The following is a 26,317-nucleotide window of genomic DNA, read 5'->3' on the forward strand; positions in this document are numbered from 1 at the left end:
ATGTGATAAGTATGCTTTACATATAAGTTTGGCATAAAGGCTGGGGGGTGGTAGAGGAAAAAGAGATTGAAGGGATAACAATTTGAACTTAATCTTGACAAAAAGATTTCAAAGGTAAATGTACAGTAAAGGCCTCCAGGATATCTTCCCTTTAGGGTATCAGAAAAATCCCTGAATAAAAGCTTTTGCAAAAGTGGCAGTGCAGATTCTATCACTCCTCCAGCCAGCAATTGATGAGGAATGGGGGGGGGGGGGAGAAACTTGTTTCACTGGGTTAGAAGGAATCCTCTGGGAAGGAAGAAGGCATTCCCATTACAACTCCCATTACCAAGTGTAGCACTACTGAATTACATTCAGAATGCATATGTCTAACAATCTGGTGCCAAAAAGGAAGACTACAACAAAAAGGCTCTTACCACGCAGATAAAGCAAGTGTCACTACAAACAGTCCAAATTATGCAAAAATTAGTGACACAAGCACCACAATGTCATATAAAAAGGCTTAATTTTCATAATAAATTAAGCCTTTTTATAGGATATCATGGTGCTTGTGTCGCCAAAAAGGAAGAAGCCACTTTACAGAGAAGGTGAGGTTGCCAGGGTGGGACAACAGTCAAGCTGACTGAGAGGACTGACCCTGATTTTTTGAGGCTTTCCCTTTGTTTTTGGAGACTCCTTGACATTGCTTTTTAAGAACCTGTTTGCTAGCACCTTGCTGTTCAAATGGCTCATTGAAAAAGGGAGTTGAATCACAGGGGATCTTTTTATTACCTTTGAAAAACGAGGGTTGAAAAATCATAGTTGCTCCTTGTATTAACCTTCCCTCTTCATCCCACTTCTTTAACATCTCAGCTACATACAGGCTGACCAAAACTTACTTATCTAAGGCAGAATATAAAATGTCAGTTTTAACATCTTCAGGATGATTTTGAGAATAAAACCAAGCCAGTCTTTTCAATACTGGAATCAGAAGCAGTAGCTATAGAGGAAGAATCAGTGTCACCATAAGTACTTTTAAAATATGTTTAGTAACTTCTAAGAATGTTTTACAAGAAAAGCTATTGACATGTACTTGTTTTCAAAAGATAAAAAATAAAAAAAATAGCATAGATGCTTGACAGTTTAAAATCCTGAAAGTCGAAGTACTAGAGGAATACACTTTCTTTCTCAGCTTATCCATCGCTTTCCTTGTCAGAATGAATGGGGTTAGCAGTAAAAAAAACTTTCCAGAAGTGGTGTTGAATAATCAAATCTGGATCTGCTCCAGGATATGAAAACAAATACATGGGTCTGGCTATACATTCTCTGCATTATAGCAATTTCATTCTGCACCAGCAAAGTTTCTGAAAAGGATAAATCTTCTGGTACTCAGAATCAGACTGTTTGGATCAAGCTGAATGCCTGCATCTGACCAGGCAAGAATGATATGAAGAACTTTATTGAAGTCTTTTCATATAAAGAGGGAGAATATAATTCATTAATATTCTGGTCACCTCACTATCATGTGATCTTTTAACTTTCTAAAACATGCAACCTTCGGTTATGCTCACAGTCTAAAGACTTCTTGACAGGGAAAAAAGTCCTTCCTGTAATTCCAAAAATACAGTTCTAGTTATTTTATCATTTTTGTTTTTTTATATTTCTCATATACTTAATGAATGGGTACCTATCATACATAACACCCCAAAGCAGTAGGAAGAAAAACACTTGAAATACCCATCAAAAGCATAGAACATTAAGATATCATCACAGGGACATCGCTCAACCCCTTGGCACAAAAATCTGGACAAAACCAAAGCTATCTTTATCTTTTTCTTATATTACATTTGTTTTAAGTTTTCTGTTCTGTTGGAGTTTTAAGAGGTCTCGGCTAGGGACAGTTAGACAAGTTGACAAAGAATTCATTTTCAAACAGTGAATATCATTAGCTAATTAGTGGGAGAAGCTGAGAAATAGCATTCCTCATTAGCTAGAAATGGTTGGAGGCATCTCTATTTAACTGGGGTGCTTGTTTGGTTTGCTTGCTGTACTCTGCCTGAATATTGTTGATCTCTTGTCTGCGTTTTATTTTTCTCACCCACCTTCCCAACTGTTGTTGTAGTCTTAAATTTGGTGGCTTTTGAGTTGCCTGCCACTACTATAAATTGTTTTTTTGACAATCCTCCGGTCCCATCTCATCAGCTTATTCTACTGAGTATAGAGAGATCAGTTGGGAAGACCCAAATCTTAGTTTTTAACCTTGAATTATCTGCTGTTTCCTCCCCTCCCACTTAACTTAAGAAATTACACTATTCAGCTGCTTTTACTGCATTTCTGTTTCTTCCTACTTTATTACTTTATTTTACTTTTGCTGCTTGTTCATAACAGTGTTTAACTGCATTTATTATTGCTTGTTAGTAGCCTGACTAAATTGTAACTGTTATTCTAAGCCGCTTAGTTTTGGTTTAAGCACTTGGGCTTCAGACCAGCTATTTGACATTAAAAAGGTTTGTGGACTGCACTCTTGTGGAAGTAGAGTGTAGCCACTGCCCTTCTGAACTGGGAATTGCTGGTGAAGGCTTATTTTACCTATTGTTCTAAGTTTCTTTGTTCTGGTTTAAGCACTTGGGTTCCAAACCAGTTATTTTACATTATGAAAATTTGTGGTCTAAACTCTTGTGGCAGGAGAGGATAGCCTACACCCTTCTAAGATGGGAATTGCTGGTGAAGGCTTATTGTGCATGTTGTTCTAAGTGTCTTAGTTTTGTTTTTAGCACTTGTGTTCCAGCCCAGTTATTTCATACTAGGAAGGTTTGTGGATTATACACTTGTGACAGTATTCTACTCAACTGCTACTTTAAACTGTTTTTTGCTGTTGTGACTGTGACTTTCTGCACTTTGAATTTCTAGTACTTTTGCACTTTATAGCATAGGCTAGATTCAGACTTGCTGAATCTAGACCGGTATCACTTGAGCACGAAAATCAGCCATCTTACATTAAGAAGCCCCCCCCCCCCTGCACCCTTGTGGCAGAAGTGTACAGCTAAGGACCCATCAAAGTTGGTGATTGCTGGAGTAAGGCTCAGTCTTGGCCTTTCTCTTTAGTTATGTTGTTTAAAATTGTTTAACTATGCTTGTATTTAAGAGACATGTTTGCAAGGGTTTCCTCTCAGTTTACCAGAGCTGCTCAGAGATTTGTGACTTTAGCCAGATATCTGGAATGAATTGGAAGTAAATCCAAGGAATCTACTGAAAAACAAGTATTTTTAAAGCCTATGTTGCACTTTGAGAACAGTGTTCTACTAAACTGCTGCTTTATTTAAACTTTTTTTTTTCTTTTTTTTTTTTTTTTTTGCTGTTGTGACTGATTTTCTGCACTTTGAACTTCTAGTACTTCTGCATTTTATAGCAGAAGCTAGATTTAGACTTGAGGAATCTAGACTGTTTGGTATCACTTGAGCACTAAAACCAGCCATCTTACATTAAGAAGCTCTCCCCCTGCATCCTTGTGGCAGATATGTGCAGCCTAGGACTCATCTGAGTTGTGGATAAAGTTCAGTCTTAGCCTTTCCCATTTGTTACTTTGTTTTAAAATCATTTAACTTCACTTGTACTTAAGCCTCACATTTGCACATAGCTGCACATCATGCAACAGGGTTTAGCACAGTTGTGTATAGCCATGTATAGAAACAAATGCCTACAAAGATAATTTTCTCTAGATATCTGCTAGAAAACCCTCCTAAGCTCCCCTACTTCAACCTGCAGAACACAGTTGAGCAGTGCTGCCCTGCGAGCAATTCAGTTGTGGAATGTGAAACAGTGACACAGTTTTCTTCCCTTAGCCCACCATAGAATAGCTGCTTTTTATTAGTCTTACAGCAAAACCTAGTCCATATAGCCCACTCCCCACTAGTTACTCCCTACCAGGAGATACTCACCCCAACCCAGGACCTCTCTCATCATCCTCCCCATACCCTCTCCTCACCTCCACCTTCCCCTCACCCCATTTGCACCTCCAAATACTTAAACATTTACTCTTTGAACATTCACAGCATTATCAACAAAGTTAGTGAATTCCACTCATTGATTACCTGTTACTCTCCTGACTTAATACGTAACTCTCTCTGACACATGGCTTAAACTTCATATCACTGACATTGAAATTCTTCCACCTGGATCTTTCATCTGGATAGGGTACAAAAAAGGTGGATGTGTAGCTATAATTTATTCTGACCAACTAACCTTGAACCCTGTGGTCATCTCATCTCCCAACTTTCATCCTGCCGAACTCCTAACAGTAAACTTTAAACTTAACAATCACAATAAACTCACAATTGCTGCTAAATACATCCCCCCAGGCAATAACATCCCTATCCCTGAAGAGATCCTCTTCTGGTGCACTCACGACATATCTTATGAAACTATAATTCTGGGAGATGTCAACATCAATTGGCAAATCCTGTGTATTGCCTTCCCTAACTCCAGCTTACATCTCCATGGCTTCATACAACTAATCTCAACCACCACCCATTTTAAGAAGGCAAACAACTCTAGATCTATCCTAGACTAGAACCTGGTATCCAAGCCAAACCTATACCACAAACCTAAAACTCTAACCGATTCTGTAGGTGACCACTTCCCCACCCACATTCTAAGACATTCCAAACAACATATCAGATCTCATAAATTCAAAGAATGCCACAACCTCACTAACTCTGACCCTGATCTGTTCAACAATAGACTTGCCTATGTTAACTGGTCCTTCCTTTTCCACCTACCCCTTGATGATGCTGTACATAAATTCAACCCTGTTTTTCTCAATATTCTTAACTCCCTAGCTCCCCCTAGGAAAATCCAAGTAAAATCATGCTTTGCACCACAGCTCTCTCAAACTACTCAATCATTAATGCAGAAGAAGGACAACGCATGGAAAACCTGGCAAAGAACTCACTCCCCTTCCCACCTCCAAAACTATTACAGAATTCCATACCTTTACTAAAAAAAATGTGTAAACAATTATAAGAAACACTTATACCTAAAGCCTCAAACCAGTCATCACAGGAATCCAAACATTTTTTGGAATACCATAAATAAGATTTTTCATCCTGGTAGCCCTGCTACACCAAACTCCTGCCTTAACAACACTCCAAAGGAAACAACCACTATTTTTAACTCTTATTTCATTGGCTCCATCAGCAAACTAACCTGCAGTAGTTACACCTCCAACCTCTCTATCTTCCCCCATGCCAACACAAACACCTTCTCACTCAAGCCAGTTCCCACTGCTTACATAACATCTATACTCAATAAACTAAATCCATGCACTCCTTCGGCTGATAATCTACCACCCTCTTCCTAAAGCTGGTTGCTAGCTCAATATCCTTCCGTATTTCCATCCTGATCAACCAATCGATCCAAGAATCTACCACCTCTACCATCTGGAAAAAATTCTTTACTATACTTATTCACAAGGGAGGTTACTCCTCTGATATTTCAAACTACAGACCCCAAGCCATCCTCCCCCCCCCCTCTAAACATCTTGAAAAATGTATACATAAGCAGCTGCTTGACTACCTTATTCAGGAAAATCTCCTCACTCCTACCCAACACAGCTTCCTCCCTAACCATAGTACAACTACTGCTCTAATTTCCTTCACACAGACTATCACTCAAGCCAGAGACAACACTAAACATGCTTCCTTTTTAATTCCTATATCTCTCCAAAGCCTTTGACACTGTTGCTCACCCCAAACACCTTACCAAATTGCCTGATCTTAGTCTCTCTCACTCCTCTTATAAATGGTTTTCAAGCTACCTCTCTAATCAACAGCAGTCCATCAGATGGCTTTCCTCCTTCTCTTCTTTCCTCTAGGTCAATACACGTGTTCCACAGGGCTCCAATATCAGACTCTGCTATCTAGCATCTTTAATAATTCTCTGCACACTTTCTGCTCTTGCTCCTCTCTTGTTCAATATGCAGATGATTTGACTATCATCTCCATTTCTGACACTGTCCTTCACCTCCACACTTTAACACAAAACTCCTTCAACTTGGTTGAAGACAAATGAAGTAGAACTACTCAGATGGAATGTTATGGTGAGTACATAACTTCTTTGTCTGAAGTAGTTTACTTCATTTGATCTTCAACCTGTAGGACAGAGTCCCCAGCTACCAACATCTGGGTGGCCCTCATGGAAGGATATTTCGGAGTACCGCAGAGCCAAATGATGCCCTACTTCTAGGTACAATGTCCAATTTGTAATGGGATATGAAGGTATGAGATGAGGACCAAGTACCTGCAGAAGAAATATCATCCAGCGACAATCTCGACCAGAAGGCCGCTGAAGTAGCCATTGATCGAGTGGAATGTGGTTTGATCATACCCGGACGGGAAATGCCTTTGTCAGAATATGCCCAGCTGACACATTGGGAAATCCATCTACCAATGGTGACTTTGGAGACTGGTTTACCTAAAAATGGTTTGGAATAAGACACAAACAATTGGTCTGATTTATGGAAGGACTTAGTTCTGTGCAAGTAAAATGTCAGTTGCCTATGTACATTCAATAAATGTAACTTGTATTCACCCTTGTTTTGAAAATTTGGGAAGAAAACCGGGAGACTGATTGTTTGATTAATATTGTTTTCGGAAGCCACTTTTGGAAGAAAGGAAGGGTTAGTGCACAGGTATACCCTGTCCTTATGAAAAAACATATATGGAACTTTAATGGACAAGGCCTGAAGTTCCAGTACCATTCTGGCTGAAGTGATGGTCACCAAACAGGCAGTTTTCCAAGAAAGAAATTGCAAATCTACCATCGCCGCTGGTTCTAAGGGCGGGGAGACTAAAGCTTGTAAGACAAAGATAAGGTCTCAAGGAGGCACTGGCTCTTTTACTGGAGACTGCAGCATGAAGGTTCCTTTAAGAATAGTCTTGCAAAGCCTAGACAAGGCTAAGGAAGCCATATTTTCCCCCACATGGAAGTTAGAGATGGCAGCCAGTTGAACTTTTATGGTGGAAGAGCTAGCCCCTTGATGAAAAATATCAGACAGAAACACCAGAATAGTTGGGACTGGAGCCATAAAGTGGTCTATGTTCCATTGAGAGGCCCAAATAGAGAAGCATTTCAATTTGCTACAGTACATTTTTCTGGTAGAAGACTTATGAGCTGCCACCAGAATTTTTTTTACATGAAGAGGATAAACCAGGAGTCCTGATCATTACTGGAACTGGAGCAGCCAAGCTGTAAGCTTCAGACTGTCCAAGTCTGGGTGAGGAATCCCCAAGAGGTGATAAATGAGACCCGGAACTGGATCCAATGTCCATGGTGGAACTACTAGATGAGATCAAAGAGAGGAGAACCAGACCTGGCGAGGCCAGAATGGGGCAATGACGATTACTGTTCTCCCCAGCTTGTGAGCATTCTGAAGAAACTTTGGGATGAGAGATAACAGAGGATAAGCATAAAGAAGATTAGGAGGCCAAGCATGAATGAGTGTGTCTCTGGGGACTTTCCCCTCAGGGGTGTTCAGAGCGAAGAACTCACTGCATTTCACATTGGAAGGAGATGCGAAGAGATCGCAGCAATGTCAGCCCCACTTGAGGAAGATCTGTTCCGCTACTGAAGGATTCAGAGACCACTCATAAGGCATCAGAATAGTCCTGCTGAGTCTGTCCACTAGAATGTTGGACCGTCCTGGAATGTGCATTGGCACCAGAAAGCAGCCGGTGGAAACCGCCCATTCCCACACTCTCATGGCTTCCCAACAAAGGTGGTAAAATCTGGTTGCACCCTGCTTGTTGATATACCAGACTACTGACATGTTGTCTGACTGGATGACAATAATCCCAAGAGGAAGATGGGCATGAAGGGCCTGCCACATTAGAAGAACCGCCCATATTTCCAGGACAATGACATACAAATTGGTCTTGGACAGGAGCCAAGTGCCTTGGACTGTCCTTCCCGAGCAATGTCCCCCCCCCCCCAAGCTGGGAGGCATCCGTGGTCACTGTGGTCATGGGGAACGATGGAAGAAAGGGACATCCTTGGACAAGATCCAGGTTAGAATCCACCAGATTAGTGACTCTCTGCAGGCATGTGATATGCGTATCAGATGAAACATAGGTAAGACAAGAAGGGACCACTGAACCGCTAATGTCCACTGGAGTACTCTCATGTGAAGACGGGCAAAGGGTAGGAGATTGATGGTGGCTGCCATGGAACCAAGAGCCCATAGAACTGTAGCTGCTGGAGGGGTTGAGAATTGGAGAACATGAGAGATGTGAAGCTTCAGATTGTTTACCCTCTCTGGGGTGAGACAGACTCTAATTTTTTACAGTATCTAGCCGAGCTCCAATGAAGTCTAATTTCTGGAATGGGACCAGTGAAGACTTGCTGAGGCTGATTGTGATACCCAGTCTGTTTGCAAGAAAAATTAAGTAATCCTTGGCATGACACAGTAGATGCTTGGTAGGGGCAGCAAGGAGCCAATCGTCCAGGTAGGGGTAGACCTGGATTTCCTGAAGCCTCAGGTGGGCTGCTACCATGCCTTAACTTTCGTGAACACCCTAGGAGCTGTGGTGAGACCAAAGGGTAGAGCCCTGAACTAATAATGATTGGCCCCCAGCCAGAAGTGGAGAACCCTGCATGAGCGCCTGTTCATCATGACATGATAGTACGTGTCCTGGAGGTCGATCGAGCACATCCAATCTTCTCCCTGCAGGTTGGGCAGAATGGACTGAAGCATGACCATCTGGAATTTCTCCTTGGCTACTGACAAGTTCAAAATGGATAGATCCAGAATGGGTCTTAGGTCCCCCATTTTCTTTGGCACTAAAATGAACCTTGAATAGATGCCCAAGCTGGATTGATCTGGGGGGGATGAGTTGGATGACTCGTTTTCTTAGCAGCTTTTCTATCCCCAGTGCTGCATCCTCCCTCTGAGTGGGTAGAGCATCCGGGAGGAGTTTTGGTTGGGGAGGTTGTGCCACAAATGGGGTGGAATAACCTTTGGATATGATTTTTAACACCCAATGGTCTGATGTAACAGACTCCCATTCCATTGGGTGTAATGAAAGATGGCCCCCGACTGCCTCCAGAGATGAGCAGTCAGGCAACCCCTCAGGGTTTCTGCGTGGGTCTGTCCGAGAATGGCTCTCAAGACCTGAAGTTCTTCAGACCCCCTCTGCCTCTGGGCCGGCGTCTGTCATAATCCCTTCTGCCTCTGGGGGAAGAAAGAGTCCTGAGTGTCCCAGGAGAACTGAAATTTCTGGAACCACATCTTCTTTGCCCCTCGTTGATTCTTTGACAAGGATCTCTGAGAGGTGGAGAAGTGGATCCTGACAGCAGACAGTGTCTTCCCGTCCTTCTCACTCTGGACGTACGGATTTCCCAAAGAGGGAAGAGTCAACATAGGGAGCATTCGCAAAGGATGCCTTGAAGGGTTCCGAAAATTGACATAGCCAGAGCCAGGCGTGGTGCCTCATGGCTAAGCAGGACCCAAACAACCCTGGCGGCTCATTCCATGGCATGGGAGAGGACACACATGGAAGTATTTGCAACCACTTTCAGAGTGGCCATGCGCACAGAGAACATTTTCTTGCCCTCTGCTGACGTGGACTCTGGGGGCATCCCAGTGACTTCCTTGACTAAGTCCCACTGTAGTCGGATGACATGCTCCATGTAGTTCAGCGCCCTTATTGTAAAGGTGGCTAAAGCACAGACTCGCTTCCCCAGAAGATCCACTGTCCATGACTCCTGGTCAGGAGGATGGACCAGAGAGCTTTCCTGCATGAGCTCTTTCTTGGTGGCAGCTGCCACCACCATAGCATCTACAGGGGACCCCTTGCTCCAGCTGGTTCTGTCCGATTTTCTAGTCTTTTCGGGAGTGGCTCCACAGTGTCCAGCTTCTTCCATGCCGTAGAGGTGATAAGGTCCACCAGTGGATCTGCAGGGGGGACACCCAGCAGATAGGTGCCTCTTGGAACACTGATTTGTCCTGGGTTGGTTTCTGGGTGGACCACCCCCCTGTTTGGTGTAGGAGTTCCATGATCTTTCCAAAGGAGACATCTTCGGGGGGGGGGGTGACCTGGGGGAAACTTACCCTTCCTCCAAGTCAGTGAGGAACTCTGGAGAGGAGTCCAAGTGCCTCCTTTTACACGTTCATTTGTGAGGAACCTCCTCAGTGGGACTCTCTGAGGGGGACTCGCAAACTTCTGGCTGCTCCCTAATGGGTGCTCCCTGAGGCAAAGCAAGTACGGGCTGTCCCTGAGATGACAGAAAGGTCGGTGCCATACCCAGAAATGAGGGAGTTGGGGTGGATTCCAAAGAGGATATGGTGAGGGGGTCTTGACCCACTCAAGAAAACCCTCTTCACCATGTCAGATGCCGAAAAAGAGCAGACATCCTGGATCCGACAGGCAAGCCGGAGCCAAGCCTACAGGAGCCGAGATACCTAAGGGGAGACTGTGCTCCAAAAAACTTGGAGCCGACAGAACTCCCTCAGATCTGAAGCTGAGGCTACGGCTCTCAGAGCTCGGATCACCTGTTCAAGGCAATGTCCAGCGTCAAGATACAAGGCACTATTGCTGCCAACCCCCTGACCCCGAGAACTGTCAGATCCACAGACTCCAAAACCGAGGACCAGATCGAAGAAGAAGCTATGGGGGTGAAAAAGGGCTGCGAGTTCCCTGCTCCTGAGGAAGAGGGGGCAGACAAGACTCCCATCTGTATCTGGATGCGGATGAACTTCCGCATCATCCTGTCCATCTCTGACTCACTCAAGCTGCGGGTGGAACGGGAGGAAGAAGCAACCAACACTGGCTGTGTGTGCCGGTGAGGGGAGGCTCTGGATAGTGGCCCAGACTTCATCAGCTCTGGGGAAAACCTGGGTGAATGAAGCCAAGGGATACTAGGTCTGGGAGGTGACCCGGATGTAGAGGGAGGCCCTGATGGAGCCAAGCGGTCAGGGGATCATTATCTAGGCCTATCGCTAAGTCTTTTCTCCCCATCCAAAGGGCTCGAGCTGGGGGAGTTGAATCCCAGAGGTCTGGAGAGGTAAGGACACTGTAGCAGCCGCTACCGAAGAAGAAGCAGTAGCAGGGACCACCATCCCAGATGCAGGCAGGAGCTCTTTCATGATCAATTTAGCCCTCATGTCTTTGAGAGCTGTTGGGTTAAAGCCAGCGCAGATAGAGCAGGCTGTATCCAAATGGGTCATTCCTAAGCATACAACACACAGAGTGTGGCCATTGGCTGGAGAAAGCTTATGGCCACACTCCATGCATTTTCTAAAGACAGGCTTTGGGGTCCCAGCCATGTCTAAAGAAGGCCCCACACAACTAACTACAATGGTGGGAGATGGCCAAGTGAGGGGAAACACAGGATGAGAAAACACTAAACTAACTTTTTTTTTTTTTTGACCGATGGATATGTGTGAGGTTAGGGAAGGTAAAAATGGGAAATAGGGATCCTAACTTGGACTAAGCAGAAAAAGCACTTGCGCAAAAGAAAAACAAATGAATGGAGCTCAGTGACCATGATGCTTGACTGTAAAATGGCAAACAAGATCTGAGAGAAGGAAGGAGATGGAGGGGCATTATGGGTGCGCGGAGGAGCTTGGATCAGATGTGATGATGTGGCCATCTTGGATGCGATCTGGATCCGATTACTCACAGGTTGAAGATCAAATGAAGTAAACTACTTCAGATATAATAATATACCTGCCATAATGAACAGACAGTTTCCCACCATTTCTCCAGCCATCTTGATTGACATGGGCATCCTGAGGCAATGTAGCAACTGCGCCATGTACACTGACAACCAATTACTCCTAAAACAAATACAGCATGTGACAGACGTATCTATACTATGAATTTGGAATCAATTCTCTCATGTAACAACAAACCAGATATCAAACAGGTTGCCAGCACACACTTCACCTCTTGCATATAACAAGCTCATAACACACAAACCCACAAACGGAGGGGTACTTTCTAGAAGCCTACCTAATGATCAGAGACCTCCCAAATGCACACCTACTGCACATACTGCAGACCCAAGTGAACCCACAACACACAAAAATACGGACAACAGTGTCTCAGCTAATTAGCCTCCAAGGCAAAACACCTCAAAACCAAATGTCTTAGTCACAGGCGACTCCATAGTGAAACACACAGCTGTCCCCCTCACCAGGCTGGACAAGGAGAAGGTCACAGTCAGCTGCCTGTCAGGTACCAGGATGCATCAGATCACACACGCACTCAAGTCTCTCAACAGCAAGTACTGTTATGACTGTCAAAGTCCATGTTGCAGTGGATGACTTGAGATGTACTTCACTGGACTATATTAAGAGAAACATAACTGAGCTTTCAGATTGTGTGTCCCAGGCAGGTATGTCCCTAGCCTTAAGCAGCGTTCTACTTTCACCCAGGATAATGCCTCAATATAAACAAAAAATAATTTGGGTTAGCTTCTGGTGTCAGTCCAGGGGGATCCAGTATCTATCAGCTTGGGAAAAATGGTTGATAAACCATGCTGCTTTGCCAGTGATGGTCTTCACCTGCCGCCTCTTGGCTTTTGGTTACTGGCAAAGGTATAAGAGGAGGCAGGTGAAGTATCCTAGTATCCTCAAACAGCAAATCATAACCAAACTCTCCAGGGCCAAAAATATAGCCTGTATGAGACTTGACAACATCCCAGGCTGCTTAATAAATGGTCTAAACAGGACCTATCGGAAATAAATGGCACTCTCTTCAACCACAATCTAAGTACTGGCTTTGTCCCATCAGAGTGGAAAACAGCAACAATGTTGTGTCTTTTGGCTTTTCCCAGTTAGGGGTCGCCACAGCGGAACTCCGGTCCGTTAATGATTGGCAGTAGATTTTTACGTGCCAAGTTGCCGGCCCTGACGCACAACCTTCAATGAAGGTACGCCCATTCACGCATGTCTCCACACAGAAGACACTCTAGCTGAGAATCAAACAGGACGTCTTACTGTGAGGCAACAACGCTACCGCAGCACCACCACCGCAGTATAATTGGTCTATATTATTTAATCAAAAACTTCTTTTATCGAATACCTATTTGTTGAATGCTTTTAGTTGAAGACCCCATTCATTGAACTCTTTAATTGTTGAACACAAAGATCGAATAACTTTAGTTGGCCACTTTACAGAACTTAACATGTGGCATCACTAAAAATTTCCATAAAACGAAAATATACACAAAATCCAACCATTACATTACCATTTAAAATTCAACACTTTAAAAAAAAAAACATGACTTCAATAAAATTAAAATTGTACACCTGTATTAATTTCAATTTTAATATTTAACCCAGTTTTCTTTACTATACCTCCTTGCATACCACTTTACTAAAAGTGGGCATGGCCTCACTAATTAAAAACTAAAAAACTACAACTACTTTTCACCATTGTCCATGTAGGGGGGCAATCCCGAGTGGGGGTCTTTGCCCCCACACCCCCGCAAATTAATATACTAACTCCAGGATCGTACTATCACCAGCCTTATTTTTGGATATGACTGTAGATAAAGTACTAGTATCTACAGTCATATCCAAAAATAAGGCCGGTGATTCTCTGTTCGCCAACACTGTTGGCAAATCCTGGAACCTGCTTCCCAAGGAACTCTTATCTCTCTCCTCAGTGAAACTGTTCAAAAAACAACTCAGAGAATACCTTACTAACCACTGGTTATACCCATGTAGCAAACCAGACTAATCTTAGCACCACTTTCTCTGAATCCTATCTACATAACTATTTGCAATTTTATTCCAACTCTCTCTATGCCTCAGAGAGTAGACACACCTATACTAATTTAGTATTTACAACTTTCTCTTACATATGATCCTTTTCTAATTAAGTACTTGCATAGTTTGCAGCTTGCTGCATTAACTTGTTATCACATATAACTATCTACATAGACATTCTTTATATTTCTTATTACATGCTACCCTAAAGTTACTATGCTACTATAGGATAAATGGGATGACTCACTGCTAAATACTGTACCTGGAGATGCTATATTTGTTAGTGTGCTTTTCACTTTCTCTTTCTTATTGTGTGCCACTTAAAAATGGTTTTGTTGTTCAATCTCTTTCTTATTATCTGCTACTTTACAGTAATGTATTCTTCACCTGAAAATAGTACTGTACCTAAATTTGTTACAATTTTACTTATCTGTACCTGAAGTTGCTAATATTTGCTTATGTGGAGCTTTTCTCCCCGGGCCTCTACTGAAAATGGACATATATCCAGTTAGACTAGCCCGGTTAACAAATGTAAAATAAAATAAACTCCAGGATCGCACTACTTTGATGAAAAAGATAAACTAGGCACAGAGTATGAATATTCATGCCGCTATCAGCATGAATATTACTTAACTTTTAGAGACTGTTGAATAGTAGGTGGGGTGTAGGTTGAACTTCCTACTTCACATATTTCAATGCAATACATTAATACAAAGACTTTTTTTCTAACTAATATTTATGTTTCAACACTATAACATTATCTGTCTCCTTTTTGTTACACTATAATTTAAATAAAATGATGCAATGGCTAAAGCTTATATTATGCTCCTGACATTGGCCAACAAAATCATTCAACAAGATTCACTTCAACGATTACAGTGTTAGATGAATGGGATTGTCGACTAATAAGCATTCGACAAATAAGTTTGTTTGTTTGTGTCTTTCGGCTTTTCCCGGTTAGAGGTCGCCACAGTGGAACTCCGGTCCGCTAATGATTGGTAGTGGATTTTTACATACCGGGTTACCAGCCCTGATGCACAACCTTCAACGAAGGCACGCCCCATTCACGTTTGCCTCCACACAGAAGACGCTCTAGCTGAGAATCAAACGGGACAACGTCTTGCTATGAGGCGACAACGCTACCGCAGCACCACCACCGCTAAAAAGTTTTTGATTAAATAATATAGACCCCAGTAATTCCCTTGCACAATGGGGGTCCATCAACCAACCCTGGGAACTATAGACCCATAAGCCTAACCAGCCTTATCTTCAAGGCCATGGAGAGAATCATCATGGACCTTATCAACAAAGACATAGGTGACCTCCAAACTCTTGACTTGACCCAAACCATTTGTTAAGGGTATATCATGCTTATTAAACCTGGTGGACTTCTTCGAGACTGTCTACAAAGCCCTGCTATTTTGACTTAGCTAAGGTTTTTGGCACAATCCCCCACTCAGGCATCACTGAGAAACTCGCCCAGCTGGAAATTAACCCATATGTCACTAGATGGGTAGCCAACTGGCTCACCGACAGAACACATACAGTCAAAGTTGGGGATTCCACCTCTACCAGCAAGCCAGTTACCAGTGGTGTACCACAAGGATCTATACTAGGACCCCTACTGTTTGGAATCTATTTCTCACAAGTCCAGGCCGATGACCACAAACTGGGTGCAATCATTGAGTCCCCCAATGATATTGACATACTACAAAATCCTTACACAGGCAAATGACCGGTGCCAAAGCCATGGACTTAAACTAAATACAAAAAAAAAATTGTGTGCTCATCCCTTTTGGTAAAGAGGAAGTCCTTGTAAATTACAATATTAATAGTATCCCCCTTAGCTCACACCCTGTGGTGAGATATTTGGGAACACAGGTCGATAGCAACCTTAACTTCGATCACCTTGCATCCACAGTAGTAAGGAAGGCCTTCTATGTTGTACATCTAAGTAAGGACATCACATCCAGAGCTAAGGATGTTACAACTCCCCTGTACTCATCCCTCATCAGAACACTAATAGACTACAACACTCCCTTCTTTATGTACCTCACCAGACACCTGCAGCAGCTGGAGAGACCTCAGAGGTTTCTTACCAAGAAAATTCAGGGCCTTCAACACATCACCTACATGGAAAGACTGAAGGCTCTGTCACTGCACTCTGTATCCTACAGGCTGCTGAGAGGCAACTTGTGCCTGGCCTACAGAGCAGTCTTGGACCCTGCCCTAATGGAAATCCTGCACATCCACAAGTCAAATGGGACAAGATTCACTTGCTCTAGGACATGGTGGAGAGACAGATATGTCTCCCAGAGATTGCCACTCCTCTGGAATAAACTCTCAGTTTAAGTAAAACAGAGATCCTCAATGACCCAACTTAAGTGTAACTTGGACAACTGGATGGGAGACTGTACTTCACCCCGGGGTTGTCACCTATGTCCCTCTTGGATAAGGGCAGTCGGTGCAAATCACAGACTCGCACTGCAAATATAGACCATACAACTTGGCCAATAAGGGAATAAGTGTATAACATGGCTAGGCTTATAAAAACCAATAGGGCCAATACCCTAGTAACCTATAATGGGGGGCACATTTTCATTATAGCTCTTATAAACTTAGAAAGTTGCTAGACTATAAGGTCTTGTGTCACCATGCATTTTCTGAAGGATATGAAGTCTGAAACTCAAACGTCTGTCATTACTTAGTGAATTCAGTCCTCACTGATTTGCCACGGAAATACAAAAAAACTACAAATTTTATGCAGAACAGACCAAAAATACAAGTCAGAAATCTGGACAGTTGAGAGGTATGCACAGAGACAACTAAATAATAAACATAAATTTCAGGAAAAAAGCATTCATTGTTGCTTTAAGAAATTATATATGTCTTTCTGTGATGTATGTATACAACACATCAATCCACCTCTGCACACAAAAAAATGTCCTTATGTATTCTTGCTGATGGTTAAATCACAGTATACTCTCTTAGAGTTTGTTACTTATCCATACCACAAAAAATGTTAATAGACCTGTGGAATAAGCTCACAAAGATTCTGTTTTACATCTATATGGAAGAAAATAAAGTAGATTTAAGAAATTCAGCTGTACATACTAACACCCAATAAGTTAAACTGCTGCACAAACCCCCACTCCAGTGTAGGGAAATAGAGGAAGAATGGCACCATAGTTCACTTCAGTAGGCTCAAAGGAATTGTAAAATCAATGTAAAATCCAAGGTAGTAATAAAAATGTCATTTATTGTGAAAAACAATAACACATTAGCGTTTTTGTCTAAAAAACCAAGGGACTTCATCACAGTAATGATTTAAATAACATTGCTATATTTAAATGCAAACGCCCTGGAAAAAATCCAAGGTAACCAACTGTCAAGTTAGCTTAAACGCACATTAACAATAAAAACAAGTAATACGTTCAAACTTTAAAAATCATTGAAAATTAAAGCCTTGGAATAAAATTCCACCTGCTTAACTTTAGTTGCATGATTTTAACATAATTATCTTAAACGAACTCACAAAACAATTGCGTTAATTTTCCTGGGACATGTTTCCCATCACAAAGAAAAAAGAAGAAAAGTGTGAGTGTGTGGGAGGGGGCAGAGGGCTCATACCACATAGAGCAAAACACAAAGATGTCACTAACTGAAGGCTTTGAGTTTAAAGAAGCAAGCAAGTGAAACATCTTCATTTAAACCTAAGGGTCTGGTAGCATTTATTTAATTAATCTTTGTTGACTTGGAAAGTCCAACTGGGCACATGCTCTTTTTCATCGGAGGCCTGGGGGAAGCCCCAAACAGAAATACATATGTTCTAATCTGCCACTCGGACACCTTACATTCTAACCTAATTTTCCATGCCCTCCCCACCACCACGGTCTACATCAAGAACACCTATCACAAAAATAAACGAAACCATGGTCATTGTGCATTTGAATATGCTTCCACAAACTGTTTGCGCTATCTTATTTTTTAAAGTCCCTTAAATGTCCATAAATTCCGTCTTTTAAAGCTCTTTCAGTTTTCCCAGTATAGAAACAGGGACACTGTAGAATGTGAATTATTTGGGATGATTAATCTTCATGCCGCTAATCTGGCCTTTTAAGAATCTAGGCTTTATGTGAACTGAAGCTGCTAATACAGAGATTGGCATTTAAAGATTCTGTTTAACAGAACCCAATACTAGCATATTAAATGTATTACAACTGTGGTAAGCACCTGCAACTTCAACAGAAGTTTTCTAAGTGCTCCTTCTGGGCATACTAGCTCTCAAAGGAAAGACATGCAGCAATAAGTATCACACAGTTGCTTGACCACATACTAAAATTTGTTTGTGACTTCAGCTGAGAACATACTAACTAGGGAGGGGTACAGAAAGCAAAACAGGAGTCTTATGCAGTTATTTGCATCATCTACTAATGAAACATCGATATTAAGTAACAATAATTCAGAGACATATTCCACCATAAAAGTACAAATTTAAACAATGTCATTTTCTAATCTCACTGCTTTTTTAAATATGTTCCATAATGGAACAAATAGCATTATTTTTATTTTATTATCTTGTATAATAATAAAATATCTATTTTATTTCTACATCATTCCTTCGACTAATTTGTCTCATCTGACTATGTTTACAGCTGTGCATTTCTGATGTTTTACTGAAAAATTAATAATGTTGTTTAAAATGATTTGCCAAACATTTACATGCCAACATCCTTTTACTGCTTGTTTCCCATCTGCTGCATTATTTTAGGGTTTACCTCTTGATGGCTGAGTGTAAAAGGTTCCTTTCCCCAGAAACCATGTAACTCCATAATACCAACGAGGTCACCGATTGCTGTGACAATTGGTAAACAAAGCACAGATTGTATCCGAGTCCCTGAGTCGAGCCCAGTACCTTTGGGAAATCTTTCATCCTGGAAAATTGAAAAAGTAAAAGTTATTCTAAAAAATAAACTGTGCGAGTGCATAATCTAAAACAGGGCTTTGCAGCATCAGAAATGTTTGTGGAGAAAAACTCTTTACAATCTTTGGGAACAATGAAATTCTATGGCAGATACAAGACATGAGCATATAAAATCATTTAATGTTAAATGTGCCTCAAAAAACTAAAGTGCTAACTACGTTTTCCTAAAAAATCTGATTCAGTTACTTACAGCTTTGTAACTCATGAAAAAAGGAGGTTCTTGCACAATTAAATCTCATCTCTTTCCCAAATCAAAAATATACAATGTCAACTCAAGTGCTACCTTATACATTTCACCTGTTGTGCTTATATGGGCTAAATGCTATAAGATACAACTTTGTATAATCAGTTATGTTCTCTGTTATAAATGCACAGAATTAAATTATATATTTGCTTCCAAGTTTTGTTAAAGAGTATGTTTATCAACTAAAATAAGTAGATACAAAACAAGGCAACATGTTTTCAGCCACAAGATGCAGATCAGCTAATACACATATAAACAGCACTGAGAGAACAACTGAATGATCCTTAAAGTTCCCACACATCATGTATTAAATACACCTCATTGCAACTTATCTCATATGAGCCAGTGGAATGCCTTGGTAACCAGTCTCCTTTAGTTACAAAGAGAGTTAAAATCTCTGCTCCATAGATAAATAAGTTCACACTGTTTCACCAGTCTCTTTCCCACTATAAATATCTTACAACAGAATTAACCACCACTGACAACTTGTACATTAAACACAGCACTATAAAAACCCATTGTGAATTTTTCAGACATGTTTTTAAAGTAGGCCTCATCATTCAGTGTGTGCTCTAAGCCAGACAAAAGCATATATGTAATGTAACCCTGGTTAAGCATATATTTTTTAATCTGAGTTTTGTACTTTTCTACCTATTTAAGTAACATGTGGCTATTCATTACTAAATTCTTAATAAGGAAACTCTCTGGGCCATAAAGGCAAGTTTACTGTTAATGTCAGAGAATGGGTTCATTCTCTCATGAAGGCTTTAATAATTCTTTAAGGCAAAGACAAGAGAAGGGAACACTTCACCTTCCACCCAAAACAAAATTCCATTGTCTAATATCATGGTGATGAGCCCATACCTCTCAACTGCCCAGATTTTCATAAAATGTCCAGGTTTTTACTGTTATTTTTATTTTTGGTCCATTTTTCATAAAGTTGTCATTTTCTGGCAAATTAGTGGCAACTCTTTAAAGATTGAAATTAGAAAATAATAACAAACATTTTGCATTTCAGAGCTCATACCCTTCAGCAAATTCATACTAAAACAAACCCTGTTATTCTATCAACTTTCTAAGTTTGTAAGAGCAATATTTAAAAACAGTCCCTATTTGTTGGCCTTTATTCCTCTTTTATTTATGGCTTTGTCCAGATTTCTTGCTCTTAGATGTTGAGAGGTATGGATGAGCCCCATTTACTTTAAAATTTTCAGTTTCCCTTCCAACTGACCTCAGGGTGCCTGGTCCCTAGTAGTTGTTACATTTGTCTTCATCCCCTCCCAACAACAAAATTTGGGTAGTATAGACTTGACCACAATTGTATTCTGAGCAGTGAATATGTTACCACTGTTTCATATAGGAGTGCATAGCTAAGTGTACCTGGTAACAGTGTGAGCAAGGCCAGTGGGAATCATGGGGAATGGCTTAGGGTAGCTGTCGGTGTGTATTTCAAGAAACTTCCAAACCAGAAGTACAGAATACCCTGATGATTATGTCAGCAGGTGGTACCATCAATTTCCTTCATAGGTACTATATATCAAAGTCAATTTTACATGGGTTCTGTGTAAGATACACTATCCAAAAAAGTGGTGGTGTTTTAAAAAAAACTTAAAAATGTGTTTTTTCGAAAAAAAAAAAAAGTTTGATTTATCTTATAACTTCAGTAATGTGATGTCAACCACAACTACACACGGACCCTTGAAAACGCATACAAAATCGCATAGCTTTGAAGCAGATTTTAATGTTCCGTTCTATGTAACACACAGTTAAAAATATCTTACACTTTAATAACCATATACTTTAAACCAGTTACATGCTAACCCCTGAGTCAAAACCAATGCTAACATTTTAAGATACACATAAGTAACTTGAATAATAGCGTGTGTTCAAGTACAGCAACATGCTAAATTCTAGTCCAGTATTGTACATTAACTCTACTTACTAAATGCTACAGAGTGAACATATTATGCAAAATGACCAAGGAACACCACGGGTTTATTTGTGGCTTTTAATCTATCAAGTTATTTTACTTTCCTTTCTTTATCTTTAAGGTACATTTGGCACTGGATGTTACTGCCCAGAGAAGTATTCTGTTCTATGGATTGGAAAAGTCACTACAACTCATTCTGCTATTAATGCTCGCAATAAATGTTGTGTTGCTTTTATGAAGTGGACATTATAACGATCACATCCATCCATTTGTTTGTCAGAAAGGGCGCATTCAGGAAAAAAGATGTCTGCAACATACAGTTATAGATTTTAACATGATGTTTAGTAATACCCTAAACTATTTTGAAATTATACTACCTATATTTGTACCTTTTTGAAACCTGATTAGAAATAATTATTATTGAATTACAATAAGATAAGAGTAAAGAATATATTTATATATTTTAGCTGATTAGATTATCTTAATATATTATTCAATTATCTTTATTTAAAAACTAAGAGGATAAGAGAAACTGATCCAAATATTATTTGTGAGGGTAGAAAGTTTGTTTGGTTAGATTCACTAACCAAACAAAGAGGTATATTACCTCATAGTGATAGGGAATGTTTTTTAAGGTTAAGAATTACAAGTTTGGAAGTTCTTTTTTTTTTATTCTATCACTTTGGTGTCACTCAGAAACATGCAAAAATCATACAAGAAAAACTTTTTGAATTCTGTATCCAAGATGGAACTAAGAATAAACAATATTTACATAAACTCACACATAAAACAAACTCAAAACTAGGAAATTAAATGTTTATCCATAAATGTTAATGGTCTAAATAATAAGGAGAAGCATATTCAAGTACAAAAACTTACATAAACCACAAATAGTCTTCTTACAAGAGACACACTTATTAGATAGAGATATAAACAACTTAAATATTAATAATTATACAGTACTAATAAACTCTCAATACAAAACAAAAAAAGAGGAGTAGCTATACTACTTCGCAACTCAACTATAACACCTAAAATAATTACTACTCATCAAGATACATCAGGTATGTTTTGTCTAGCTTCAACAGAATTAAATAAGAGAATCTATACATTAGTAAATCTATATTGGATCCCAGGTCTATGATTAAAAACAGTTAAACAGCACTTTGAAGAGATAATTAATTTAACTAAGGGTAGCCTGATATTGGCAGGAGACTTCAACTGTATAATGAATGAAAAAGATACAGATTCTAAATCTAAAAGAAGAAAACAACCTATCTCTAAAGCACTATCAAAATTTATAGATACTTTGTATTTAAAAGATATAAATGAATTTGGAGAACCAGACTCAATAATCTTCATATTTTATTCTCATAGATATAAAACTAACTCTAGAACTGATAGAATATATGTTGCCAATGAGCTAATAACAAAAATTGACAAAGTCAAAATTATAAATTGTCCCTTATCTGATCATAATGCCATAGTCTTTGAAATAGAGCTTACACCATTTTATTCAAATTCCATTACTAGTATACCTTCCTATATCACAAAATTGACAGATTTCAAAGAATTTTATGAATAAACAATCAAAAACTTTCTAGAAATAAATTACACAGAAGATATTTCAGAAATATATGTCTGGGATTCATTAAAAGCAGTTACATATGGGAAAATATTATCCAGATACATAAATGAAAGGAAGTTATGGAATAAAGATATGCTAGACTTACAAAACAAAGCAGATAAATTGAAACTGGAAATACAAAAGGGTAATACTACTCAAGTTCAAGAACATACACAAATCAATAAGAAGTATACAGAATTGTTACAGCATAAGATTATGATTAACTTAGAAAAGATAAATATAAACACATACTCTACAATATTTTAGAAGCATTCTGACTCCAATTTAACATTGATAATTCCATAAACACTCAAGATACACCTACTAAGGATATAAAAAAATACTTGGAAAATAATATTCATATTAAATTAACACAAGAACAAATAGACATTATAAGCAAACCAATCAATATGACAGAATTAAAATCACAAATTAAAAAGCTCAAGACAAATAAAGCACCTGGCCCAGACAATATGCTACCAGAAATGTATAAATTAATACCCAATCAAGCCATATGCTTATTATTAAAAGTATATGATATAGCCAAGAAATATTTGAATATACCACCCTATTGGAAATATTCATTGATATCCCCAATTATCAAACCGGATAAAGATGAGAAGCAGTGTTCCTCATATAGGCCAATATCATTACTCAATATAGACTATAAGATATTTATGGCTATATACGCAGATAGGATCAAACACTTTCTTCCTTTCTTAATTCACAAAGATCAAACAGGTTTTATTAAAGGAAGAAATACTTCAGATAATATTAAAAGAATACTGGCATTAATAGATTATAGCAAACAAAGTCCTAGATTTAAATGTAATCTCATTAGATATTAATAAAGCTTTTGATTCGGTTAACTGGAACTTTCTTTCACTAGTTTTAAAAGAATATAACTTTCCTTCTAATTTTAATAATCTTATCCAAATACTATATGAAAAATCTACTGCATATGTTAAACTAGGATTGCATAGATCAGGCCCTATAACAATCAAAAAGGGAACTAAACAAGGTTGCCCTTTATCACCACTGTTATTTGCATTACTCGTAGAACCCTTTGCAAATCAAATCAGATCAAACAATAACATAAAGGGCATTTGTATTAATAAAATGTTAAACCTTAAAATCCAACTCTTTGCCGATGACATACTATTAACTCTCTCAGATGCAAATGAGTCTTTGAATGCTCTATTTAACTCCATGAATAAATTTCAAAATATTTCAGGCTTAAAATGTAATGAAAACAAAACTAAAATTATGCCCTGTAATTGTAAAAAAAAAAAAAATAATCTAAGCAAAAGATTTTCCAAATATATAGTAGCAGAAAGTAAATTATTATATCTGGGAATAAATCTACTCAATGAATTAACAGATTCTCTAATATTTAACTATAATAAAATACTAGACAAAATAGAACAAACAATTGGTTACTGGAATAAATATATCTTTTCAACAGCAGACAGATTATATCTTATTAAAATAATCATATTTCCCAAAATATTATACTTAATACAAAATTTTTCATTGCCACCTCCCAAATATATTATTCAAAGATACAATAAACTAATTTTAAATTTTCTATGGTTTCCAAATAAACCCCGTATAGCCTTAAATAAAACATTTACCAGATTGGGAAGACGGTGGAATTAATTTGCCGGATATTGATTTATATATTACCTCATCTGTTATTAAAACATAACACTATGGTTAAATAATCCATACACACCTATATGGAACCAGGTTCATGAGCAGATTTACATAGAAATCAATTATAATCACATACAAGACAACTTAACAGTATTATCATCACCCCTTATATGGATATTAAAATATTACTTTTTAGGGAAAAGGAATAATATTAATAAATTGCCATCAAACTATATAAGCTCTACACTTTCAGTGTTCAAAACTTATATAAACAAAATACCAAATATTTATTCTTGGATTTTTCTTATTTTCCCTATAGCTTTTACACCAAATATTCTAGATACATTCCAAATATCTAAAATAAATATACTTAAAGAAGAAACATTACTCTTTTGGCATCAACTTATAGAGAAATTGAAAATACTAACAAATGAACAGATAATTTATAACTATAATATAAATAAAGACAATTGGTTGTTTTTACAAAATCTAAGGCATTTTCTTATAAATAAAATAGAACAAATGCAACCTTCAGTTAGACATGAAGCTCCAAAACTCATTGAATACCTTATTCTTATCACAAAACAGCCTTATCAGGGTACAGGTTATTTGTCTAATATCTACAAAATTGTTAAAAAAAACAAAAAACTATCATGAAAAATCATACTGGGATTATTATACTTTAATAAACAACCATCCTCCAATTGAAGAAAAAAGTAATATTCTAAAATCTTCCAAATTTTCTACATTATCAAAATACTGGCAATTATTCACTTGGAGATATCTACACAGAAGTTTCTATACACCACATAGGTTAGCTAAAATGTATTCTATTGAAGATCAATGTTGGAGATGCCATACCAAGATAAAAGCAGATTGGCAGCATGTTTTTTATGAATGTCTATGTCTCAATATGTACTGGAAATCCATTAACTATTTTTTTCAGACTGTTTATAAAGATAATTTTCAATTAACAAAGTCTTTAATTTTATTCAACTCTCCTATTCCAAACCGTGTATCAAAAAAAGACTCTAAAATCCTATGGTCACTATTGGCAATTTCACGTAAAATCATAAAAAGAAGTTAAGTCCTTACCATAATGTTCCATCTGAGTTGTTCATCTCGCCTTTTTGTTCTTACACGTGGGTTCGGAGCCGATCCCTCGGCTCAGAGTCAGCCGCTTTTCAAGATCAAACTCTCAGAGAAGCTCAAGACCTAGTGTATATCCCATGATGCTCTACTGTAAATCCCCAGATCTAGTACGCTGCACCCAAAGACAGCCTACAGGAAGAAAAAGAACTACAGTATCTACCTATCTAGGTAGCTATAGGTTTGCAGAAGTTAGAAAAACAGTCTGTCCAAGAAGACAGGCTGACAAAACTTGACCAATCCACCAAGGCAACCATCTTTCTCAACAGGAGGGGGAAGGTGGAGGGAATGTAACAAAAAGGCGAGATGAACAACTCACATGGAAGGTTATGGTAAGGACATAACTTCTTTATGTGAAGTTGTTCTATCTCACCGTTTTGTTCTTACATGTGGGTAGCGTCCCAAGCACCCTCATCCTGGGTGGCTCACAGGAGAACATTCCTGAGCACAGTGGAACCAAAGGAAGCCCTGTCCCTGGAGGTCCTGTCCACTTTGTAATGAGTGATAAACGTGTGAGGTTTTGACCATGTGGCAGCTGCACAGATGGTATCCAAGGGCAAATGAGCTGCATGAGCTAATGACGTAGAAACAGCCTGGGTAAAATGGGCTTTGACGTTAGTCGGTAATGGCTGGTTAGTGGAGGAATAAATTAATTTAATGCAGTCAGAAAGCCACTTGGATAATCTGATTTTTGATACCACAGAACCTTTTTTATTCTCTGCGTAAGAGACAAAGAGTTGATCCGATTGTCTGAAGTCTTTCGTTTTGTCCAAGTAGAATCTCAATTGTCTGTGTACATCAAGCTTGTGTAACATATATTCCAGTCTGTTGGTATGGTACCTAAAGAAGGTTGGGAGCTCAATGGACTGATTTAAGTTAGTTTCTGAACAGACCTTGGGAAGAAAGGTTGGGTATGTCCTGCGAGACACCCTATCAGGGTGAAAAATCAAATATGGGGGCTTGGAGGATAAGGCTTG

At 39.1% G+C, this 26,317-nt stretch overlaps 1 protein-coding gene across 2 annotated transcripts in view; it reads right to left on the minus strand.

Annotated features, from left to right (window-relative positions):
• Positions 1-26,317, minus strand: part of PDE10A (phosphodiesterase 10A) — a 4,065,478-nt gene that overhangs the window by 1,705,984 nt on the left and 2,333,177 nt on the right. For both annotated transcript variants that reach the window (XM_044069581.1, XM_044069571.1), the window contains exon 7: positions 18,529-18,684. In XM_044069581.1, coding sequence (XP_043925516.1) covers positions 18,529-18,684 — 156 coding nt within the window. The remainder of the gene's footprint in view (positions 1-18,528; positions 18,685-26,317) is intronic.

The sequence above is a fragment of the Protopterus annectens genome, chromosome 1.part0 (genome assembly GCF_019279795.1).
Source record: "Protopterus annectens isolate FY-2018-M chromosome 1.part0, PAN1.0, whole genome shotgun sequence".
Lineage (NCBI taxonomy): Eukaryota > Metazoa > Chordata > Ceratodontiformes > Protopteridae > Protopterus > Protopterus annectens.